This window comes from Rhodnius prolixus, unplaced genomic scaffold (assembly GCF_049639745.1).
Source record: "Rhodnius prolixus isolate KJV_2025 unplaced genomic scaffold, Rpr scaffold_2, whole genome shotgun sequence".
Lineage (NCBI taxonomy): Eukaryota > Metazoa > Arthropoda > Insecta > Hemiptera > Reduviidae > Rhodnius > Rhodnius prolixus.
In genome coordinates, this window is record NW_027411592.1 from 16,132,199 (window position 1) to 16,159,057 (window position 26,859).

General features: G+C 35.2%; 1 protein-coding gene across 2 annotated transcripts in view; it reads right to left on the reverse strand.

Moving 5' to 3' along the window:
- Positions 1-13,089: 13,089 nt before the first annotated feature.
- Positions 13,090-26,859, reverse strand: part of LOC141449125 (uncharacterized) — a 35,439-nt gene continuing 21,669 nt past the window's right edge. For both annotated transcript variants that reach the window (XM_074118218.1, XM_074118219.1), the window contains 9 exons: positions 24,921-25,040; positions 23,725-23,842; positions 23,544-23,627; positions 16,120-16,208; positions 15,751-15,936; positions 14,947-15,140; positions 14,305-14,441; positions 14,088-14,212; positions 13,090-13,526 (listed from right to left, as the gene is read on the reverse strand). In XM_074118218.1, the coding sequence (XP_073974319.1) occupies positions 13,332-13,526; positions 14,088-14,212; positions 14,305-14,441; positions 14,947-15,140; positions 15,751-15,936; positions 16,120-16,208; positions 23,544-23,627; positions 23,725-23,842; positions 24,921-25,031 (1,239 nt within the window). In that variant the 5' untranslated portion in view covers positions 25,032-25,040 and the 3' untranslated portion in view covers positions 13,090-13,331. The remainder of the gene's footprint in view (positions 13,527-14,087; positions 14,213-14,304; positions 14,442-14,946; positions 15,141-15,750; positions 15,937-16,119; positions 16,209-23,543; positions 23,628-23,724; positions 23,843-24,920; positions 25,041-26,859) is intronic.

The window sequence follows — 26,859 nt, forward strand, 5'->3', positions numbered from 1 at the left end:
ACCCGTACCCCCTCCAATATACCAGACGTTTCTGTAGCAGACACTCCCCCTAAAGTGCACTGCTCCTGTGGGTCGCATGCATCTTCACATCGCTAAACTAATAGTCTGCCTGTCAATGAATTGCAACTCACTACACATGGCCTATTAAACTGGTGTTTTATTGGCCTATTATGACGCTATTCCTTTTGAACTGTTTTTTATTATCTCATTCCCGTTTAGAAAAATTTGGTGTGGACACTCCCAGGACTTTGCCTTACTTCTATTCTCAGGTTACTAACTTCCCAGTTTTCTAAGAAGCGAGACAACCTTCAGTAATATTATGTTACCGTAAACTGCAAAGGACTGGAACATTACTGCCAAGCCTTACCCTAATACCTAACAACGTCAGTCTTATACGAAGTTTTCTAGAAATATGATGAAAGAAGAAGACATCGCTCTGTGCGAATGAAATGTTTATGAAGTTTACTGAATAGCCTAAGAGCCATTTTGGACAAAGTGAACAATCTGTTAAGTAAGGAGGTGGTCTATAATAGCGACTCATTCAAATCCTAACAACAAATCCCAAGGGATAGAGGATGTATATTACAAAATAAAAATAGCCTTTCTGCAGAAATCACTCGCCTCAATATCCAGATTTACTCTAAATAGAGTTTTCTAGGATAAAGTTGTAGATCTGAAGTTAACACATAAAATCTTAGGTGCCAGAATTAGAGTACACTTCAAAATACTGAAAAATATCAGTCAGCAAGTGACGTGCGAGACGGTAACGTAAATGAAGTCAAAATCTTGACACCAAACTGATTATTGTACTTCTGATGAGAAATGAAAATCCAAAACTGGTCAGGGTTATACAATAAACATACAAATCAAAGATATTATCGAGCCTTTCAGACTTAAACCACATTTTCAAATCTACATTTACTCATTGCCTTTGTTATCAAGATAATGGATTTGTTTACCCCGAAAACCTCTTCAAATGTTTATAAAAATCACTCTAGAACAAATGATGCCTAGGTGGTAGTGAAATCTCTTTGTGTGTACGCTTTCATGTGGCAGATGGGACATTGAAGAATGGCTAACACGAAAGCATTCTCCTGTAAGGTATAGGTATGACCGAGACGAGCTTCTCCAAGAATTTTTTTGGATAAAACTAAAAAAAAAACAACTCAACTAAACCTCCTTAACAGAAAGAAAGATTAGGGTATTGATTTTTTGAGGAAGCAACTACGAAGGCTGCAATCTAGATGTAGGGTCAAAAGAGTAGACAAGATGCGCTCTAACTTCCTGGAGAATGCGCGCATTATGATCGCAAACGAATCGCTGGAAGACCTGGAAGGGAGTCTAAGTCTTCCATTTGCTTCTGACCTGACGTTTTCTGAATGATAAAGGGCTGATGTGAGCTGATTTCTACAAGGAGAGGAGGCACCATGGGGCTGCTTATTGCTTAAAAGTGCCCATTTTCGCTTCCTTGTGGAAACCCTGACTCCGGATAAGATGATCATTAACTTTCTAAATCTCTGCAGAACCAAAGAAGATGGTCAACAGTCTGAGGTAAACGGTGATCAAAGTTACAAGCCCGATTTTCTAAAATTTGTAGGCGATGTAGGAAGTATTTTATCTTCTCTGTAAAAAACAGAGTGTGTGTGCGCGCGTCTGTATGGTTATGGGTAGAGCTGGGCACATTATTCCCAAATTATTACATCGATTAACGCCTCCGCTAATAGATACTACGAATGTTTGAGATGAAATATAAGTTAGTTCAAGTTTTTTAGGCTGAGGTGCTTTTTAGGCAGGGTACCAAAATCCCAGGAGAGGAGGCTAATCCATTTCTGTGACAGCTTTGAATGACTCAAAATTGAATATGTTTAATTAAGGCGTGCTACAATAGAATCCTAGAAAAAGAAGATGTCGATATTCTAGCAAAATATGCGGTTAAATTGGGTGAAGAGCTTCCGTTGTAAGAATGTTACAATGAAGAATCCTTGCTTTAGAGTTATGGTAGGAAATGTCAAATTTTAATTCTACATTCTAGAAATTCGCTTAATAGAGAGAGCTCTTTAATGTTCTGAGAGAGAGGTATGGGTAGCATCGCAAACTACATGACTAGGGAGAATTAATATAATTTTTTTAAAGTTTGTAGTTGTAAGAGAAAGTGATGAAGTAACAGAATCATTCGAATGTTCAAACCATATTTTATTAATTTTTGTTTGATTTTATGAGTGAGATGGTCTGCTGAAGAAAGTTTTTGAGATTAGTTTATGTAACAAAAGAAAAAACGAGATCGCATCATAGTTATGAGAATGCTTTTACACAGCTTATAAGATCTTCCCAGCTTCACCGTGAGTTTCTTGACTCTTTGGATAGCATATGAACCAGAAGAAGAAATTGGCCAAAACTGGTTTGAGTTCTCAGAGATTTGGCTACTTTCACATTGCACGTCTTGAGTTTGCTCATTTAAACACAACGCAAGATTATTAACAGGCCTTTCCCATGAATCTCGACAATAGTTTCTGCATTTTAGGTCCGCAAAGTTCAGCTGCATTGCGGTACTGGCATTGATCTAAAGCTTGGATTTAATTTATTGGTTAATGTGAGAATTTAAGTAAAATATATTAGCCTTCGTTCATGACTTCTGATTAGTGGTTAGCCGAAAAGGCTGTCTGAAAAGATAGACAATCACATTAATTAATTTATTTTTTTACTTCATACATTTAGTATGAAGGAAAAACAAAAATATTTATTCCTTACGAGTGCTTCGAAGAACTATATTAAAAACATCTATTTTAGTAGTTTGTAGTTGGGTTTCCTTGTTTTAATGCTGGCAAGACTTTGAAGATGAATTTCCTTTATTAAATAATGAAAGAATATAAATAGATAGACATTTGATAAACTATCCTCAAACCCGACTGTCAATTACAATGCAGAAGATAACTTGCTCTCCTCGGAATTCCTGTTAGAACGAAACAGTGAACAGTAAGAGGAAGATTGACAATAAATAAATAAGCTCCGTTACAGAGGTCAGGCATCAACAATAGAAAAAACTAACAAGGTACGAGGTGATAAGCAGACAATTTGTTAAACAAATAAATGTTTATTACATGATGTAAAAGTCCCATTATTGTTATCTTGCTTAGTTGTCAGACGTAACAACCTTGAACGCAGTTTTGTAGGACGTTTATATGCCGGAAATAAATTTAAACCGTATACTTGGTTGCAACAAGTTATGTTTTTGTAGGAATGTATTTTCTGTATAGTACATAGCGATAAGGTTTGACTAATTGAAAACAATATTCTCTTTTCAAAGACTAAAAGAAATCTCAGAGAGGGTCTTGCAGTAAACTTTAATTAAACAATATTTTATTTAATTATTTTATGATTGTTTTAGAATAATACTAATCCCATATAACCCTTAAAAACACTCTTAATGTCTACGTTTATCTCCTCGCGGTTAACAAATGGGTGAAGGAATATCAAATTTTGCCAGATGAAGAGAGAATTGCACATTTTGAGACCCAATTAAGCTGTCAGTCAGTTATGAGATGAAGGACTTTTTCTCTCTTCTTTGTACTTAAACTACTGAGAAATATCTATGGAAGAAATTGATTCCAAGTTACAGAATTATAAGTCTGAGAGAAATCCATGAATGAAAGACACAAGACACAAGAAACAGATTCAAATGCACGAGAATTGACTGGAAAAGACACTCTAAGACGCCAACTAAGTTACGAAATCACAAGGCTGAGGGATATCTGCGTGTAAGAAGTTGTATAGGTTATTATTTTGTTAAACAAGGATTTTTGAAATGAAGTAGAGTCCATCACAAAACAACGAGCCTGGTACGGTGGTGAACATAACATTTCATTTGTTCCCTTATGAATTTTAAAATAATAGTATCATTTTTGGTATTTTCCCTAACAATATAGATGTAGCTGATAAGGAAAAAACTATTGTCAATAAGGGATACAATCCATCCTGAGAGGGACAATATTGATCTATAAAGGAGGGGGTCTGGAACTTCCCTTGATCAATACCTTCCCCTCATAACAGAAACATTATCCCACTTTCAAAGTTACCAACAACCTTTCCTATTATCGCAAATTACAATCCTGAATGAATGAATGATATTAAATATGCATAAAGAAAATTCAAGATTAGCTAAAACAAAAAAAAAAAGCAGTATAAAATACCTGGTAATAATAAGCTGTTGATGGATACCACAAAAGTACAAATAACTGTGAGATTAGAATTTACAAGGGCTTTGATTGAAAAGTAGCCTGCTCAAAATTGTTAATATTTCAAAGTTTTTTTTTTAGTTTATTTAGGAAATTCGCAACTGTATACAGTGATGTAACAAACAGAAATGTTATTTGAGTGAGAATATACTCATATGTGCGCAAAAGTCTATTGTCCTGCAGATGAGATTACCGACCGACATAGTCAGTGCACTGTAGCAATGTTTTAGATTGGCCTCTGATTATGTCTAAACAAGAAGCATTTTCACAATATTGATGTAGTTGATTCTCCATCTGCATATTACAACATAAAATAGACTGAGATGGGTCTACTATAGGAACAAAAAATAAAATGGCAGAGATGGAGATTACCGAATTGGTGTTGGAAATGAGGATAACTTACTAATCTAGACAATCACTAACTATATATTTGCGATATAATATTACCAACTTTTTTTTGAGAAAACATTGAACATTGAGTGGCAAACTGTGTTGGTAGCGACGAGTTTGGAAGCGTAGGAGGTGATAGTTGAATATACATTCTTATAGTTTTTAATGTTTCTTATTGACCCTCCTTGAGAACCAGTTATCGAGTTATTAATAATTCAATAAAACTTCCTTGCACAGGTGTAAGGCTAGTTTTTATAATTATGGACAAGTTGCTGGTTATTTGTTAATTCATTTTTGTAAAACGTTTATTAACTCTTAAGTCGGTCAAGTTCATATCCAATCTTTTTGCTGAAGGCAGTTCCTGTTTCTCCTGAATCTTGGACGTTTACCATCGTGTGAGATCTATTTTATTATTGCTGTTTATTATTTTTAGTGACTGATTCATAGTTTCAATAGGATGAAAAAATAATTGCCATTTCAGTGGTGATACTTTTCACGAGTGTGACACTCAGTCCATGAACAGACAAGACAGAAGACACACTAACCCTGTAATGTAAAATATTACTTTGTAAACTAGCCCTGAAGATGACCTAGTCCCTAGGTCGAAAGCTCGGCAGAATAATGAGCTAATCATTGCTTAAAAAATGTTACGCCATAAGTAATGAAGACATGACATGACCAGATCGGTGTTACTAGTTAGTGTGCACACTCAGAATAAAGTTTAATTTGAGAAGTAAGTGCATTAGTTTTTCACTTTAAAACTATTCATTTAGAATACAATGTATTTAATTTCTTAATTAGATTGTTTCTGATAATCTTTTGACAAAATAATTTAGCAACATGAACTCTTTCAGCTATAAACATTAATTATTGAGAATCATTAAACAGTTAAGTAAGTGCTATGTCAGGTTAGGTAAAAACAAATTATTCATTTTTCATTAACTCTTAGATATTTTGGACATCCATTGATCTGTCATCAGTCTTAATAGTGAAAAAGCAAAATTCTGCCTTTTGTTTTTGTTTGCTAAATTGTTTTTTCTTTTTGTTTCAACCAACCGAATGTATTATTTGGAAGAAAGTGGGGGTAGTATGGGCGATATTTCTCCTTGATAAAACTGGCAATAATTCTCAACGACAGTCAGCCGACCTTAGAGAAGTTTTTATTGCAACCTTCAAAGGACTTAAGCCAGTTTTACAACTGGCCAAAATGCAACAATACTGCAACTTACAAAGTGTCGAAGCATTAAATACTCGTAGGTGGATAATGGTCTAATTATTGGCCACTCGCTTAATTTTATTATTTTATTAGCCAGCAAGATGGTTAGCAATTTAGAAAACATTGTCTGTAGACAGGCCATTGCAGACTAGGTAAACACAGGCATTGAATTTGTCTGTTGAAGCTTAGCATGTGCAGAAAGGTGAAGGAACTGCACTACACGTAGTGAGTTCCTATTTTATACTGTGTGTGATCAGCTTGTACGGCTCAGGAAGAGTCGGCACTTTAAGAGAAGATAATCAGGCGCCTTCTAGATAACTTAACTCGGACATCCCTCTCTGAAATCTCAAATCTAATTAAACAGACAGGACTGGAGAGTGTTTTTACAAGAGGGTGTTACAACCGACCTCCTGAGTCGCGGCGGCGTAGCCTGTTTGGCCCAACTCCTATGGTATCTAATCTAATCTAAACTTAGGACTATTTTAGATTATAGAGTTTCATTTGGAGAGAAGACAAAAAAATGGATTCGTGTTTCTGTATAAATGTTGTAGAATCTAAACTTTAATCTTGTCTTAGAGCTGGAATTCCTTAAATAAAGTATAAAGTTCACATTAGTATTACTTTTTTAACAATATCCTATAACAAAAAAATGCTTAAATTTTCTGAGAGATCATTTAAACCTTAATTTTCTCTTTCTGGGAGCGAAATAATTCTTCGCCTTTGGTTGACTGGGAAGGGGCACACTTTAGCTTGGAAAAAGAGGCAAACGATGATGTTTCCTCTTCTCTACTGCTCCTCTACAGCTCACCAACAGTTATTTCAGCTGGCTGAAAAAAGTCACTTTTACGTGGTTACTTCCAGTTATTTCCTTCCATTACACTAGTAACTCAGACAAGTACTGCTCTGGATACTTTCATTTGGTTTTACGTTATTATATGTAAGAATTTTTAACCATTGTGGTTATTTTAAGCACATTTATACGATTATATACTTACAATTACAATAATAATTTTAATTATTATAACACGTACATTGCTTTCAGAAATTAGTAAAATTACTTTTAGAATCAGCTTTGGGTTGAATTCTCTTAAAAAGTTGAGTCTCTTAAAGTCCTAATGTCCGTTTACGTTCATTTTATTACATTCTTGTTGTATAATTTCTTTAGTGAGTAAAATCCAAGAAGCAAATTATTTAACAAACCAATTTAGAAAATGGTATGGCTATGGCAATTATAGTAATTAAATGATACCTCAGAGAATGCGATTTATACTTTTATTAAATATATGACTGTAAATGTTAGTTATTTACAAAATTAGAAGTATTCTTCTGCCATAGCTTACTGGCTTCCTATCAAGGATCTATACCTAAAATAAAATTTTAAATTAAAACAATCAAAACACAGCGAGAATTTAGGTGCAAATGCTTCAACTATGCGAAAACTAAAGATTATTTAAACAAAATAATAACTGCTTATTAAAACTGAACTACTTTTGTAGATTGTTTTATACATGGTTCTAATGATTTGATGTTCTATTGATTAGTTTGGTTGACTTGTTGAATTTAAATAACGGTGTTGGGAAAAACTGTATCTTTTGTCTAACTATTTGTACTAACTTCAGGAGTTTGAGTGAAATTATTCTTTCTTACAGTCACAGAGGTTTTTTCATTTTACGCTTACTGGTAGTGGTTGAAAGAGCAGTGAAAGATGTGCACATCATTCATAAAAGAACCGAAGATCTTTCTTTATAGAATAGAATTATAATAATAAAACTTTATTTACTTTAACACAAAACACAAAGCTTTATTTTTTTACCAACCTAATACAGAGATCCATGATAATAGTAATATATATTAACAATAAAATAAAAATGTATAGAAAGTCAAAACCAAAGCATACATAAAGAAAATAGGTAATAATAAATTTGCTAGAGTGCTGGTTTAACAGACCTAAAAACGGAGTAAGTGCAGTTTTATGCCATCTAGCGATCAAACAGTAAACTACAACGTTCAAGTAGTTTTTAAGAACGCCACTAGGTAGCACTGGCAGGTAGTTTTGTAATGAAATTGCTTAATTTATTCTGCTTTTTATATTTTTTAATTTACAATGTAAGTAACAACGGAAAGATGAATGAATTATTATAACAAAACGTACAAGAAAGAATATTCATTTATTGTGTTACCTTCATTGCAGTTATAATAATTTATTTCAAAAAAATAAGTTATATAAAAGCATTTACTCAATCTGCTGAAGGTTTTTAAGTAATTTTTTTTAATAAATAAAAGAGATAACTGCGACAATTAGTTTTATTTCTCTTAGTCCACATAATATTCTGATTTTCAATCGCCACAAGTATTTCCGAAATCATAGGAAAATACTTGAAAACTACAGTAAATTTAGGTAATTATTTTAATTCTATATAACTAAATACAATAAATATTAATAGAAATGAGCTATATCTTATTTTGTAATGAAGTTAACACAACAAATGACTCTCGAACGTTTAGTTTTAATGATTGCTATTGATTTTACTTATTTTTACAGAAGATCAAGCCACTGAATTTGTAATTTAAATAAAACAATACATGAAATAAGTAGTTTAAAATAAGATGCTAGCATTTCTTAACTAGTATATGATAAGATATTGTTTCTGAGGAATGTTGACATTTGGATAATTAATGAATAAAAACTCTACGCCAACGTTTCGAACGATATTTAGTTCATTTTTTCAATAGGATGAGAAAATAAATGCCAGTTTTCAGTCGTGATACATTCATTCTGCCGAGCTTTTGACCTAGGGACTAGGTCATCTTCAGGGCTTGTTTTACTAAGTAATATTTTTGATTACAGGTTTGGTGTGTCTTGTGTCTTGTTCGCCAACCCTGAACAGACGAGACAGAAGACACACCAACCCTGTAATTTAAAATATTACTTTGTAAACCAGCCCTGAAGATGACTTTTCACATCCTATTGAAACTATGAATCAGTCACCAAAAATAATGAACAGCAATTCATTTTTTCATTAGTATGCAAAAGATGTTTAGGTGTTCCATCAAGTGCAGCGAACTCCGAAGTTTTAAGGCAAATAGGATGCAGAGGCATGAGGACGAGAAGATTCCTCAAATGTTACACAACATATATCGCTACCTCTATCGAGGCATATCGATAGAGAGGAGCTTTTTGCATTTATGGTGGATAAAAATCGTTAGAAGGGTTAAGGAAACAAAACATTTATTTGGAGACAGAGCCGTGTGTGAGACGCTTTTAAGTAGAAATTTGAGAAGTACATTGTTACTACGAATATTGAAGTTGACAGGCTATACTCGTACAGGAAGGGCTGTCCTAAGGGTATAAGCATGTATGTGAGGCGAGAAGAGTTATGAGAACATAATGTTCTTTTGATAGCTCAATGACAAGAAAAGATACCTGATAAAGAGAATAGTTAACCCATTAAAGGGAAATATTAAAAATCAGAAAAAGTATTTTAAAAAAGTAGCCTTGCCTTCTGCAAAGAAAATTATGAATATACCAACTCTGGGGCGTATAAATTAGAATAATTTTATATGTAATTAATGTGAAAGCATAGTAATTTTATGTGTGTAAATTAAGTAAATAAATTCATTAAAAAAATGCTTGTAGTTGCTTTCTAATGGCGTTCTTAGGTTCCAGGAATCAATGAGGTAAGTCGAACTGAAGATTAAATTATTGAAAAGAAGAAATATGTTCCTATGATAAAGTAAAAATTCAAAAATATTATAAGATTTGCAAGAAATTGTATAAATTCAAATAATATGCCGCAGTCAATGGTAGTTGTGAAATTAGTGCAAAAAATCAATTTGATGTTGAAGTCACATTTTGCCATATTCTTCAAAATTAATGCTGGTAGAACAAATGTAATTCAGTTTTATCAGTTTTAAAATGTAAATTTCTTGAATAAGTACGTCTTACTAGGAAGAATTAATTACTGGATAAAATATTGAATAATCATTATTTCATATCCATACTTATTGCTTTGTCTCTCAACAGGCAGTTCTTCTTTTAAAATTAAAACAATTGAAGAAAAAAAAATACAAACAAATAGAATTGAGATTAACTTTAGTTTTCTAAAAGATAGATCCAATAAAAGAGCAAAATTTTGATTATTTTTTTTATATGCCCAATAGTGAAAAGAACCATCAAATATTGAAATTTTCTAACAAAAAAAAATTGTTATCATGAGTTAGCTCCTACGGCGTTCTATATCCTGTTACAAATTTTGTAATATTTGAATAATTAAGCAATTTTTGAATTTTTCTAAATAGCAGAGCGCTCTGGTGGCGGTTTTTAAAACACACAGCAAACAAACGATCGTTACCTAGCTGGTAGTTGATCAATGGAAGCCATATCTCTGTACTTAAGATTGAGTTTCATGTCATTCTTTTATTATTTATTTTGTTATAATGATCATAATAATCACAATAAAAAATTAAATCGTTCTGATAAATAAATAACTCTTAGACAATGCAAGATGACTTCTTTAAATACTCTCAGCTTCTTGAATCTCCTTTGTCATCATGATTTAATGCAGGCCTATTACATGCAATCCTGGAATGAAACTTGATTAAAAAGCAACATAATTGAATGAATCAAAATTTCATTTTTTATTATAAAATTTCTTCAATAAAGTAAGTTTATAGTTCATTTTTAAGTCAAAATGTTTGCTTGTGTTAAAAAAATAAGTAAATTTGTAAATATGTAAAAAAGTAAATTTTATATTTTAATGAACGTGATAAAATCGATTTAGTTTCTTATTACATAATCTACTGATATCATCAGGTGTTTTCACTTGATGCAACACAAGTTGCATGCGTTCTACGCATTGTACAATATTTTTTTTTTTTCATCTTCAGATAAAGTACAGTCGTGTCGGTACTGTAAGTTGTAGCTGGCTGCCTGAGATTGATGTAAAAAAAGATATTGTTCTTTAACAAATAAAGTTTAATTTTTTGCATACAATTCAAATAATTAATAAAATTCTCACTCCCGTTACCTCGGCTCGTGGCCAAGAATGATCGCTATTAAAGGTCTGATAGGTGGGCGATCTTTTTTTGTCTCCAACGAGCAGATTAACCGTAATACTACATTGTTTTTTTAAACAATAAGTCTATTTGCTGATGCGAATGTGAATTTATTTTTTAAATTAAAGTGTCTCTAGATTACAGAGTAAGTGAATTAAGTTACTCTAGAAAAGATTACTTTAAATGTTTAAATGTTAGTCTTATTGTCTAATATAATGTGGAGTGACATTTATTGCACAATAATGAAATATTGGATCATCTTTACTTGGAATTATAAATACTGGTTCTGTTTTTCTGACATTTTATTATCCTGTGCGTTGATAACAGCGTCTAGGAGGAATAGTTTATTGTATAATCATCCTTTATACATTTATAATGCCTACAATGCGAGCAATTATCATCAAATGATATGGTGTTTCAATAAGTAAAGTATTCTGGGAACATTTAGTGTAAAATCCGATAAATTATCGTTAGTTTATTACTTTTTTTAAAAAACATTAATTCTTCAGCGCACTTTCAGCTTTGTTTTTTACAACACGTAGTCAATGGAAAGTTTTGCCTTTTGTACCTCAAAATGTAATCGGGCTGTTAACAAGTAAAATATGACGAAAGTTTGACGTATGTGTACTTAATTATTGCTCAAAATATTTTCTACTTAGAGACGTTCATCAATATGATCGAGCTTGTAATAGCAAAACAATATTGATTATCTTAAGGTCGGTTTAATTAAGTAGTGCAAAAAAGTAGGAAAACATTTATTTAAAATTTGTGAAATCTGCAATTTTTGCCGTCTGAAGTGCTTAATCAAATAAAATTATACTTCTGAAAATTTAAATAAATATAATCATGCTTATAGATTTATATAAATGATATATAATTCAAGAAAAAAATAATAATTTATTTACAAAGTTACAAATAACCAGATTAAAGATTGTAAGATATGATACCAATATTTTGGAAAACGTTACCATTTTTTTTTTTTTTTAAATTAGCAAATTACAATATTATAAGAGTACAGATTATAGATTACATATTTTAAGATGTGCTATAACCTAATTTGAAAACTTAATTTGTTGATAAAAATAGCAAATTGCTAGGTTTTCCGTTATTTAAATTAATACCGACTTTGTTGGCTAATTTATAGTATTTAGTGTGATTAAACCAGTTTCCTAAATTCTTGATTACATTTACAATAACTGATTCTTGATAACCTTCAAATAATGGTAGAATTTAAAGAGATTTGGATATTGAACATCAATCGGACCGAAAGATACACAATAAAACAAAACAAGTTATTTCAAAATATCTTACACATTCTTAATCTATTTAACTGATAACTAATCTAGCCATTCTTAACAAAATAATATTGCATAATTTTACACAAATTCTAATCAAATTCAATTTGTGAGTCTCAGTTTTTAAACTTCTTTACATGATTGTAGCCAGTACATTTCCATTGGCTATTCTTTCCTCAAAACTATTGCTAATTGAGACACTTTTAGTAAAGAATGTTCGATTAATATTTACAAATGATTTTTGAGAGGAAACATTGAAAAACTATTTATCTGTGAATTGTCTCTATCGATTTTCCTTCATTTTATAAACTGATCTAAAAATGTCTAGAATTAATTTTATAAATTACACTACTTTTCTAATTCAAATTCACATGCTTTAACATAGTTCTACTCATTACACGAATAGTGGGATATTTTAACATTAATACTATATAATAATTCATATATTCTTTAGTTAATAATTCGATATGTACTCAGTATAAAAAATGGGTCAATAGTTGTCAAACCTCTTGTATACAAATCCGCACTTGGTTCGCCCTCTTGCATTTCTAGACCCTCCGTGAATTCAACTTTTTCACTGAGCTCCTCCATTTTCAATGGAATTAAAAAGTAACCTATTTTTCCAGAACTTAAAAACACTTTTCCTAACTTTATTTGCAAATATCACAACCTAAAAGCCAAACTGAAATGAATAAATTCAGTAAAACAAACTTCCCTTTAAGGACCTAAATTTTAATATTTTTATAATTAAGGGGCCCTATTTCACTGAGCGCTTTTAAATAATTAGAACGAAACTGTGGCTAATTTTTAATATTTACTAGAAAATGGATTGGTGACAAATAAAATGAGCTATCTATATTAAAGTAGGTAATAGATTAAATCAAATAAGAATTACTCGCCCTTACTGAATTATAAAAACCTGTAGTATAATAAGCAACTATATCAATCTAAAAATCAAGCAACTCCTAGAAAGATATGTACGATAAACATTTCAAATGCAGTTATTTCCATGAAATCGTAAATAAGAATGAAATATTTATGAGAGAGAAAAAAATCATTTCATCTAATGTACAGCTCAAGAAAAAGCTGGATTGGCAAGCAATTATGCTGGAACTTCCATCTTAATTTAAATTAATAGCGGATTTATGAAGTGGCATGAAAATGGTTCCTCCATAAACGTTGATCATATTCAGCTATTACTCGTTGTAATTTTTTTATGGTCACTTCAGCGTCTTGAACGTTATTGTTACAGCAAACGACAAGTCTGACTACACTGGGAGTCCAAGGAAGTACCTTAACGGCCGCAGGTGATTCTTCTTTTAAATCATCTTCTGTAACCTGTCACATTTAATATTATTTAGGAACATTTTTTTTTAAATACTAGAACAGAGAAAAAATGCAAATAAATGATAAGTCTGGTCATTGAATTAGAAATACAATTGTAATTTTTAGAATATTTAAAAAAATATTTTTAGCCAAGTCACTTTACTACACACTGACTGTGTAACATGTCTAGTTTCACCATACACTGCTTTTTATAAATTATGTATATTTTATTTCTTTTTTTCTGAAGTCCCATTAAAATAATAAATCCCAAATGATTCTAAATGTATTTAATTCTTTAAAATCTTGGCATGAACTGAAACCATGAAATGAACTTGTCCCAAAACTGAGTTAGAATAAGATCTGATGGTTTTCATGTATTATATGTTACATGTCAGCTCCATAGAAATAAACAAAATATCACATATTTTTTTGACAAAAATTTCATGCTTTGTATACTTCAATAAAATTAACTTGAAGTTACAAAGTTCTGTGCAGATGTCAGTTCAATTTCAATATAAAAAGAAGCTAGCCAGAAAAACGCCATTTGGCATAAAATACAAAAATGAAACCTACTATAAGTAAGCGTCTGCAAAATTCTTCAGCAGTAACTACTGATAAATCCAAATTTATTAAAAGAATATTTGTTTCTTGTGCTTCCAGATCTACTGAAATGATTTTACTCCCCATATCATTTATTGCTGAAAAAATAAGTATAATAATTAGTAAAGGATGTAAGCTTTCATATTGAACAAAAAAATCTTATTTCAATTCATTTATGCTAGGAAATAACCTTTTGCTATTGCATAAGCATGATCATGGTCGTCTTTAAGCCTCGCTACCATATGATCTAAAGCATAAATTCCAGCTGCAGCCACTAGTCCTACTTGCCTCATGCCTCCGCCCAGTACTTTTCTTAAATGTTTAGCCCTTGAAAAAATAAATATAATACATATAATTTTCACTTACTGCTTGTTCTACAATAATTACTGTTACAATCCACAAAACTAGCTAGCCAAGTTTAGTCAGCGTCTTTATTAAAATAATAAAATTATTATGATAATATAAAGAAAAAAAGAGGAATTTGATGGTTTTGAGACTACCTAACCAGCAACTTATATCTATTTTTTCCTAGTGTACACTTTAATAATGCTATACTAAGTTTTAAATTGTGGTTAACCTCAGTTTAAAATACTTTAACCAGCGGGCTTACAATATTATTCCTTTATTTTTCCAAGTACTTTATTTGGTACTTCAAGCGGGCCGCAATTCGTTATCATAAAATGTTAATAACAGGGCAATTTTAGTCATAAGACGAGACAATTCTCTATACTTCTTCAATCTTATAACCAGATCTTAATGAGAATCACATTTCTTAGTTAATTTAAAAAGCAGATTCTGTTTATATAATGATAATGAAATTTAAGCGTATTACTTTTTAATAAAATCTTCAGAACCAATTAAAAGACTTCCAATTGGTGCTCCTAGTCCTTTACTAAGACATATATTTATAGAATCACAGTCTTTGACAATTTCTTTTGGTGGTACTCCAGATTTGACCACACTATTGAAAAATCTTGCTCCATCCATATGTAAAGGGATTTCAATTTCTTTTAATAATGCACCAATCTGAAAAGAAGAGAAATTAATAAATTCAAAATAATAAATTAATAAAAGAAAATAATAAACTAGCTATAAGAATAGCTATAAACACAACACAAATTACAGAATGTTTGTTGCATGAAGAGAAAGGTTAAGAAATCAATTTCAATAGACGTAAAAATCTAATACGGTCTTGACCATGGTTCCAGGCTCTTATTGAGTAGTGCGTAGTTGGTTTAAAAAGCGCATTGTAGAATGCTTTGGCTAAAAAAAGTCTTATTTGTGACAAAAATATTGTTATTATGATTTAATTAAAGTGTTTACTCGTATATCTTATGCATAAATGTTATAACCAGTAGTTGAATATTTATGCAGATATGTGATTATAATGAGCAGTAGGGTCATAAGAGGAGGTAGAATTCGTCAAGACAAGAAATATGATAAGTACGAACATATTTTAGTAACTCCTTTATTGATGGTGTTCTTCCGTTGAGTGACCACGCCTTTTGACGTGAAGTGGTAATGGCTCTTGGTGATTATTCAAGTTTTAGTAAGTATAATTAGTAGGTTGGCCATGATTTCTAAAGTAGCTCATCCACGTCAAAGAAAGAAAATAATTAAGAATGGTATTTGTTACCTCTTTCATCCACGTGATTGGTAGTACTCGACCGCCACAAGAATTATGAGTATTTTCAACACAAACTAAAGACGTTCGAGGAAGAAAACTATGAGCTTTATTGTCTCTTATTTTACACACCATTTCCTTCAGATCGAACGAACCGTCTGGTTTGTTAGGTACGGTTCTTAACTGTATGCCCCCTATCTAGAAAACAAAAAAAAGTAAGGAAAAGTGGTTTTAAAAATAAGTATTAATTTGGCCAAGTTGTTTCATTCTAGCCTTTAAACAGGCTGCAACATATAAGGATGATATCTGAAGAATAGTGTTCAAAAAATGCTTATCTAAAAATTATACACTTTATTTTTAAGTATAGAACTACTTAATTACCTGAGCGGCTCCTGCTTGTTCCCAAAGAAGTATATGACTTTCATCGCCAACAATAACTTCACAACCTCTACTGTCCGAATGGGTCATTACTATAAAGAAGATACAAGAAATAATATGAAATTATTATTTAAAAAAATACAGCAACTGCTAAAAATAATAAATTATCTCTAATGTCCGTCTTTTCATTCATATTTTTTCATGGACTTTTGGAATTTCTAAATATTAAAGAAAGATACAGAATCAGTGAGGAGGAAAAAATGTAATGAATATAAATTCGTGACTTATTTCTTAAAAACTCAAATGTTTTATATTCACTTGTGGACTTCATTCAAAAGTTAATATATTAATTGATTTTTGAATTTCTAAAGATAACTTCTTTATGTCGAATGCATTTATCAAAAGTATTTGAATACTGCCTCCATTTATTTTAATTTAGCTGCGTAAGTATATTAAAAACCCTCCTTTTCCCACAGGAGAGCACAAATCTCTCAAAAATGGGAAAATACAATGACTTTGATAAATAACTTTTTTGATCGACATCTTATGTATCTTCATGTAAATTTGCAAGTCACAACAAAGAGAGTAATTCTAATGGTAAACATTCATAATAAAATAGGGTGCTTTTCAAAGAGATTGGGTTGCTAGAACACAACCCACTAATTGGTCTATTAAGATGCAATATTAATACATATTATTAGGAAATAAAAACTATTAAAATTGAAAATATAAAATATCTTCAAGGATTTCAACAGATCTAATTTTATTATGCTAGTGTAACGGGGCACTGGAACTAGTTGCTATGCTTATGGTTACAGCTGTGTATTTTATTTGGAAAAAAAGGATTTTATTTATTTTTGATTCATTCTGAGTTGGGACTTGCTGGAAGTAAGACAAGGACAAAACTGTTTGGAAAACCCTGTGTTACCTCTTGTTGACCTGCGAGTCTTCTCGTCTACGGCCCTGCCGTAATTGATGTTATTAAATAATTTATTAAAGAATTTATCCTGTGAATCTATTCTGCTTAATGGTAAGATTGGCTATCGTTACTTTAGCTTATGTCAAATAGTTTATTGGTCATATCTCTCTGTGAGTGTGTGTGCGTAAGTGTGTGTGAATGTGTGTGTGTGTGTGTGCGCATAGAATCATTGCTCAAGTAAGTGAGAATAAGGAAGAGTCAGCGGCTGGCCTACATTGGTGTCAGGTGTGGGGTATCGTTGGAAACCCGTACCGAGCTGTTTGCGGTAGCAATAATAGCGTCGCGTACTCTTATTAATAGTACCTCTGAAGTATGGGTGACGTAAAGGCTTTAAAGGAGGAGGTAGACCTGCTGAAAGAGGAAGTTCGCAGGATGAGCTCCCAAAAGGAAGCAGCAAGCTTTTCCTCCGATGAAGGGGGGGTTAAACGAGACCTTTCCCTACAATCGCTAATCATGCCTTGGGGTGGGGACATATCAGATAGGCCTATTGATCAATTTTTGCAGAATTTTGCATTAGTGGCCGAAAGAGGCGGGTGGTCAGAGGCGGATAAACTTATGGTATGTCGCCTTAAACTAAAAGGGGCTGCAGCGGATTGTGTGGCTTGTCGACCGGAGTTATTGCTGCCCACGGCGACGTTTACTGACCTGGTTGAGGTGATTAGAACTCGCTTTGCGAGAGAGGCCACGCCTGAGCAAAGGCTATTGGAACTTAACTCTCTTGAACAGCTGTCGGGGGAAGATGCGCGTCAGTTTGCAGATAGGTGTCGGCATGTTGGTGGAAAAACATTGCCTGTCAAGGCGTCAGTGGAGGAAGCGGGTTGGGCTAGTGCTCAGCTCGAAAGAATCCTTATGGCTGCCTATATAAAAGGGCTAAAAGGGGAGCCAAGTCGGCAGCTACAATACGACCCCCCGAAAACGTTTCAGGAAGCGGTGGCTCGGGCTTCGCGTATTGAGCAAGTGAAAGTGCCGTCAATTTCTCCACGGGAAATAGGGGCAGTGCGAGGAACTTCGGGTCTAGAAGGGAAGACAGCAGTTGAGCCTCAACGATCTGGAGGCGTATGCTTCCTTTGTGGGAGACCGGGTCATTTTGCGAAGTCATGTGGTCGGAGAGGAAGAAGAAGCTTTGGGTGGAGTAATCCACGCATTGAGGCTGGGCCCTCAAAAAAGGAGACCGTCTGTTTTGTCTGTGGCCAATTCGGACACTACGCACGGGATTGTGCTCGACGAGCTACCTTAACAAAAGGCAGAACTTGTTCTACGGAGGAAAACTGGCACCCAAAAGCGGAGGGCTCGACCGATGGCCCAACGTCGAACGCCCGTTAGAAACAAGGGCCCCTGTCCTGGTGCCAAGTGTGGCAACGGGGAAGTCTAAGGGAGTAACAATACCTGTGTTCACAGGAAAGCGCCGGTTGGAATTACTTGTTGACAGCGGTTCAGAAATTTCCATTTTAAAACAAGCGATTCCGGAATTGGTAGTCAAGCAGTCCCGTATAAAAGCAACAGGAGTTACGGGGAGTTCGGTACCCATTATGGGTGAACAAGAGCTGGAGTTCCTTGTAGAGGGGAGCCGGGTGAACCACACCTTTGTGATCGCCGAGGTAGCCACTCGCGGGGACGGTCTAATGGGTTGGGACTTAATGAAGAAACTAGGGTTGGTTGTAGACGCTGGCCGAGGTCAGATCACAATTAAACCAAGGAACCCTTCCGTAGCTATGGTGGAGAATGGCTGCAAGGAGGAAGCATCGTCCTACGGTAGGGATAAGCAGGGGAGTAAGGGGAGGGACCCTAACTGGCCTCGAGAGGGCAGGTTAAGTGAGCTCGGAGTGAAGGTAGCACGATGTCAGAAGATACCGGGTCACAGCGAATGCTTAGTAGAGGGTAAAATAGCCCACGACCTGGAAGGGGACATTCTTTTAGAGCCCTTGGGGTCAATCGAGGGGGGCTTGAGGATAGCGAGAAGTCTAAACCGGGCTGAAGGCCGCCGGGTTTGGGTAAGAGTAATAAACCTGACTGGGTCAGATGTGAATGTGGGGAAAGGACAGTGGGTAGCCACTGCGGAGAGGATAAACTTAGATAGCGCATCATCTCAAGCGGAGATGGTTGGTGCCGTGGAACAGAAAGTGGTCCCGGAGGGAAAAGTGGAAGCCGAGTGGGAAGGGAAGTTAAGCCATTTGGCCGAGGGAGACCGCGATAAATTGATGCAAGTGCTACGCTCGTACATACGAATCTTTCTGGAGCCTGGGCCAGAAGGGTGCAAGTTACCTGTGTATCACAGAATTAAAACAACAGAGGAAGGTCCCGTTATCAAGCGTCCCTACCGGGTTCCCTATAATCAGAGGCCCATTGTGGAAGAACATCTCCGTGAAATGCTAGACAAGGGGGTAATTGCACCGTCAACAAGCCCAGGGTCTGCCCCGATTGTGTTGGTACCAAAGAAAAGTGGGGACGGCACTTGTAAATACCGTTTCTGTACTGATTTTAGGGGACTTAACAAAATCACTAAAATAGACTCCTACCCACTACCACTAATAACGGAAACGTTGGAGAACTTGGGTAGAAGCAGGTACTTTTCAACAATCGATTTGGCCAGTGGTTATCACCAGATCCCTATCCACCCAGAGGACTGCGAAAAAACAGCTTTTACAACTATAGGGGGCCATTTTGAGTATAAACGGATGGCTTTTGGTCTGGTTAACGCGCCAGCGACGTTTCAACGTTTAATGGACCAATTATTGGCGGAAATCAAAGGGGAGGAGTGTCTGGTCTACATGGACGATATAATTATCTACAGTCCCACCCTCGAAGAACACTGTCGCCGATTGGGTAATGTATTGCATCTCTTAGAGCGTGCGGGGTTGAAAGCTAATCTAGGGAAGTGTGCTTTCGCACAGCGGGAGGTGCAGTACTTGGGACATGTTGTATCTGCTGAAGGCGTAAAACCAGATCCTAGCAAATTGGTGGCCATCAACTCTTATCCTACTCCTACCTCGGCAAAAGAGGTAAAGAGTTTTTTGGGTCTTGCGGGATATTACCGCCGCTTTATAAAGGGGTTTGCGGACCTTGCTCAACCACTTACCTCATTACTTAAGAAGGATGTGATGTTCACCTGGGGCAAGGAGGAGCAGTCTGCGTTTGAGGTTTTGAAGAGAACACTGTGCTCCTCGTCAGTACTAGTATACCCAGATTTTAGAGACAGCTTTATATTAGCGACTGACGCTTCGGGGATAGCGTTAGGAGCAGTTCTCTCCCAACTATGTGAAGGGCAAGAAAGACCAGTGGCGTATGCTAGCCGTCAACTAACTCCAGCTGAGCAAAGGTATTCCACCACGGAAAGAGAACTGCTAGCAGTGGTCTGGGCCACAACACAATTCCGCTGTTATCTTTTGGGTCGAAAATTCAAACTCGTCACAGACCATGCTGCTTTAAAGTGGATGCTGAGCCTGAAAGACCCTTCCGCGAAATTGACACGGTGGTCTCTAAGATTATCCGAGTTCGTGTATGACGTAGAACATAGGCCCGGGATTAAACACCTTAACGCTGACGGATTGAGCCGAAGGGTCGCTTCTGCTTTCGAGCCAGAGTCGGTAAACGAAATCTGGTGGGGTACGGGGGAAAGCGACCGGTTCGTGAAAGAGCAATCCAAAGATCGCTGGTGTAGCCAAACTAGGAAGTCCTGGCCAGAGAAAACATATGTTCACGAATCCGGGTTGTTATACTGGACAGATAGTAAAGCTCAGAGAACCCAGTGGCGTATAATGGTACCAGCCAAACAGCGGATTCATATAATCAAAGTCCATCATGACGCGCCCTGGTCCGGCCATCCCGGTATAGAGAGGACTTTAACTCGTATCAAGGAGAATTTTTTTTGGCCCGAGATGGCTAGAGATGTTGAGCTATACGTCAAAAGTTGCCACTCTTGTAATGAACGTAAGACACCAAGTGGATTAGCAGTACCACTGGGCCGAGTAGCTGGAGCTACTTATCCCTTCGAGTTGGTCTCCCTGGACGTAGTGGAGTGCCCTCTAAGTAGCATGGGAAACCGCTACCTTCTTACTATGGTCGATCATTTCACTCGGTACGCAGAGGTGGTCCCGATGAGAACGCAAACGGCTGAAGAGACTGCCCGGGCATTTGTCCATAATATTATTCTGAGACATGGGGCTCCTCGTCAGGTTCTGACCGATAGAGGTACAAATTTCCTATCCCATTTGTTTAAAGCAGTCTGCCACGTGCTGCACATAAAGAAGCTACAGACCACCGCCTACCATCCCCAGAGCAATGGAATAGTGGAGCGTATGCATCGGACACTCATCGAATCTCTCTCCCACTTTGTTAGAAAAGATGGCCGGAATTGGGATCGATGGGTGCCATTTGTTGTGATGGCGTACCGCTCCACTGTTCATTCATCAACAGGGTTTACTCCTCATTATCTGTTATATGGGCGAGACTTTGAAATGCCGTTTGATTTCCCATATACGAGGCAGCAACAGGCGGCATCTGTGGAGGAGTATGTGACGCAATTAAAGGAGAGGCTCTCCGCGGCGTATGCCCAGGCCAAAGAAATCGAGACTAAAGCCCGAGAGTCGTGGACCCGTTCTTATGACTCGGGGAAAAAGGACCGGGTATTTCACGTAGGCGACAAAGTGTATTTATTGGAGCCGGCCATACCACAAGGTCAGGCGAAAAAATTTTATAAACCTTGGTCGGGACCACATGAGATAAGTGCAAAAATCTCTCCCTGCGACTATGAATTGGTTTTGAGTTCAGGGGGTCGATATGTGGTGCATGCCAACCGGCTCAAGCCTGCCTATGAAGCCAGAGGAGACTATGGTAGGGAGCAAGCAAATGACGCGGTGCACCCCTCAGGAGTTTCGGAGGAGACGGCCACCTCAGGCAGTACTCCTCAGGCGGATAATGGGCAAGGGCTGGGAGAAGACTTGAGTGAAACCCCTCTCAGAGTTTCCCTAGCACCATCCACACAGAGTGAGGCGGTGGAAGAGGGAGGGGAGGACGCTTCCGAGAGTCCCGAGTCCACGGTGGGAGAAGCAGATTCATCGTGGCACCCAACATCCGGACAGTGGGGTCCAACAGAACCCCCAAGGTCTCCTTATTTGTTACGTGGTCAAGAGAGCGAACAGGAATCTAACCACAACATTCCTTGGGAGGTTAGAGTCAATCTACGGCCGAGACGTCGTCGAGAGCGCATAGATGAATGTAGATGAATGAGGAATAACTACTAGACTCCATTCTCTTATCAATCACCCTGATTGGCCCCAAAACTATTTGAATAAGCGTATGGAGCAAAAGCCAAAGAATTAGTATTGATATGGATAGGCATGTGAGGCCGGTAGGGGAGTGGACGGAGAAATGGCCGTGGCGGAAATGAGAGGACCCATAAACCAAGATGAAAGGGAATGTTTCTCGAGCGGAATACCAGCAAAGAGAGGTCTTGGCAACTCAGGAATCCAGCCTAGGTTCCTAATCTGCCAGCCATTTAAAACAGGAGTGTCTCTGAGCAGAAGAGATTATTGAGCTGAAGAGTGCCTCGCGGAGTCGACAGACGTAGGCGCCATAAAGGAAGACAGAGGCTCAATTCCGAAAACGTAACCGAAAGGGCGAGTGGCGTGAAGAATTGAATCGGGAGAGCAGCGACAGAGCGCGCAGGACCATTCAAATGGTAGAACAAGAGTAGCCGTGGAGCGATAGCTTCTCCAAAGGTTCCAAGATGGGGTAACTTGCTCACCAACGGGACACACCTACATGTCATCCACTGCGAAGACTTGGGCCAGGAATATTCAAGGGTCGGCTGCCCATGCGGAGTGGAATCAGGAGTGGACCAGCACGCGGTAGGAGCGGCAGAGTCGACAACCTCCCCGAGGCTTGAAAAGTGGAGTCCACTTTTCTTCAAAGGGGGGGATAATGTAACGGGGCACTGGAACTAGTTGCTATGCTTATGGTTACAGCTGTGTATTTTATTTGGAAAAAAAGGATTTTATTTATTTTTGATTCATTCTGAGTTGGGACTTGCTGGAAGTAAGACAAGGACAAAACTGTTTGGAAAACCCTGTGTTACCTCTTGTTGACCTGCGAGTCTTCTCGTCTACGGCCCTGCCGTAATTGATGTTATTAAATAATTTATTAAAGAATTTATCCTGTGAATCTATTCTGCTTAATGGTAAGATTGGCTATCGTTACTTTAGCTTATGTCAAATAGTTTATTGGTCATATCTCTCTGTGAGTGTGTGTGCGTAAGTGTGTGTGAATGTGTGTGTGTGTGTGTGCGCATAGAATCATTGCTCAAGTAAGTGAGAATAAGGAAGAGTCAGCGGCTGGCCTACACTAGCACTTCCCAAAACAAATTGTGTTTAATTTTACAGTCACTAGGGAAGATTGGAATTTTAAATAGATATGGTATTTAAGAAAATAATTATTTAAAAATGAAACCTACATGCCAATAAGTTAGCCATTGTTCCGCTAGGCACAAATAGCGCTGCTTCTTTGCCTAACATTGAAGCACCCTTCTTTTCAAGATCTGAAATCATGGTTTTCAATGAAAAAAAAATGTAATTAATTGCAAATAATTATTATTATAATCGCTCAAATAAATAATTTTATTTTTTTTCTCTCACCATTTGTTGTAGGATCTTCACCATAAACATCATCACCAACTTTAGCTTCATACATAACTTTTCTCATCATATCGCCAGGCATTGAAAATGTATCGCTTCGATAGTCAACAATACGTACCTTAAAATCATATAAGAAAGAAAATTTTATAAATCCAAACCATTACATTCACGTTTAGGAGTATGAATAATGAAAGCAAATAATTGTATTGTAACTATCGCACTCAAAATTCATTATTTTCCACAATACAAAAATTTGTGAATGATAAACATATTTTTCGAGGATTTTTACTGTCATCGCATATCTTTGTTTTCCGTGAAATTTGGCTTACACTTCAAAGCTACTGATACTTTATTACCACACTTATGAAGTGAGCGAGCAGAAAACTTTATTGGTTCGACGATTCGGGCGATTCTAGGTTAATCCTTCTTTAGGAAATAGTGTTCTTTTTTGAATACTTAAGATTCGGAAATGTCCAGCCAATCATTATAATACAATAACATATGAGGTCCATCAACATCTGGCTGACATTGGCGTTTGAGCTTGAGCCTAACGACTTATAATTCTCATTTTGTTAGATAAAATTTGTCTGTGACAATTATTGCTGAGTATTACCGAGTATTTAGCCAGCAGAAGGTAGAGTATAATTTTAAACGATGATTATGCTGTATCTAGGCGTAGGTCTAGTCTTTAAATTTGTTATTTCAAAGTATTCTTTAAATTCTAAACTTTAAGTATTTATTTTATCATTTTATTCTTTTGATAAAAGAACTTGGTAGTTAATACTAGATAAAAACAAGCATGGACACAGTGATACTACAATATTGATAAAGATGCTTTCCTCCCAGTTCTGGCTTTCATCGTAACTTGCTAATTCGCTCGACCTTGCAAAAAACAACCTTAATACTTGATAAACGCATAAAAAAAAAAAAAATCATGAAGTAAGAAGAAAAAGTAGTACATAAAAGTGAAGTGAGTTGAAGAGCAAGTTTGGGAGTAGATGCAAACTTAGGCACTATGATTATACTATAAAATTTAAGCCCTTCCTGTAATAAAGAATAAGGGGCAAATCTATATAATTGGTAGCAAAACTGACATCATGATTAGGGAGCTACATTCTTTATTATAGAATAACTAAAGAAGTAATAAAACATAGTTACAAGTGAAAGATAACAATGGCACCTTTATTATTACTTACATTTTCAGGGTATGACAACATCTCTGTAACGGAATAAATATTCGCTTTTGAAAAATTCCCAAGCTGTTTCAAGGGTACGCCCAACAGTTTACTCAACTGTTTGCTAAACATTGTTTGTTTCTGGAAAAAAGAAGAAAAGAAAGATATAAATTACAAAACAAAATAATAATAAAAATTATCATTTCCCACAAAAAAATATGATTATGAAATTATCACTCCGGCATAGATAAGCTAATAACCCTTTAAAATTGGGATAAATTTTTATGCTTCTAATTAACCAATTTTAAGGAAAGGAATGCGTTTTCAGTTGATCCAACCTGGCCGACCATTAGCACAGATTGCTTTCACTTCTGGTTTATTCTAGTAGTCCAGTTAATAATTAAAATGTTACTTAACAATAGCAAGTACATAATAGAAAGCTACGTAAAATATGTTCAAAATTTTATTTTATTTTTTTATTGTTGCTAACAATTAAAAAAAAAAAAAATAACTGTTATTTTCAAGGTTGAATAGTAGTAACATATCGCTCTCAAATTTATCAAGGTTATCAAGAATGTAATTAATTAAAATTAAAGAAATGCAATAAAAACAAAACATCTTTAATTTAGGAGAATTAAAAGATTTCGCTTAAACTTTTATCCTATTACTGAATAGGATCACCATTTTTAATATTTTTTCCTTAATGGAAAATTTATAAATTCTGAATTGATTAAACCAAACAATAAAACAAATTAAATGTTGCTCATGTTAATAAGAAGTTTAAATAAAACTTATTTTTTTAATAAAAAACGCATCAACATGAGGTTATTGGCACTTAGGCCTAAGAGCCGGCAGTTCTCTCGTTACAGGCAGGCGATAACTAAAAAAGAGCTGCATGAAGTTCCAAAAAGAGAAAAGTGGAAGGCTAGGCATCTGAATTTGAATCCGAGATGTTTGCAAGGGAATCCAATACAGTAATCGTTGATTGAATCCGCCTAACCATCTACTACTCAAGTTAGAATCTTATCGTTTCCATTTGGAATAAGTTTATATTGATTTTTTAGGAAGAGTTTTCGGAACATCACACTTTCTACAACAGTTCTTTTATTTAAGTGATGAAAAGATTTTTTTCTAGTAAAGCAAGACAACTTTTATTATAATTATAAAAACAACTTTTTCTCATTAGTGGTAAAGAAAAGTAATGCGATTTTATGCAAGCCAAATAATCGCAAGAAATGACAGGTTTTGAGGTCTCCTGACGTAGACTTTTTAGAAAACATACGAGTGTATCTGTGAAGTATCTCATAAATGAAAAAGTTTAATGAAGCTGAAACTGCAAATTTCGACTGCCCCATACCACTTTCCGTTGCCAAATTATTTGGCAACGTATGAATTTACTAAATAATATTTCACTTCTTTTTCAGACAAAGCAATTTATTTTATTTTTATATAACAGCAACATCTCTTAATTAAAATATCTAATTTTGTTAACTAAATTGTTAGACAGGAATTCATTTTGTTACTGTTCGTAAACATCCATTTGGAAAATTAGCAAAACTTTATCCAACAAAATTATAACTTCACTCGTAAGGGAAGGAAAAAAAAAGAAAAGATTTATAAAAAAAACGAAACTTTTCATATTAAGCGAATTGAAGGGTTAACAACCAAACCTTTTTAAATTATCGATGCATTTTTTAAAAATCGAAAATTAGGATTGTGTTGCCATATGATAATGCAGAGGTTTTAATTTGTTAAATTAAAATGGGCTGTAATTTATATGTCAGTTGTAAAACAAAAAAAAATATTAAAAAATATCTAATTATTTTTCAAATATCACCTAAATATAACAAATTCAAAATATTAATGGAAGAATGCGAGAATACTGTTGTGGACATTACAGTTTGTGGTAAGTAATTTTGTTTTTTATAGTGCTAGATCTCCTTGACATTTGAACATTTAT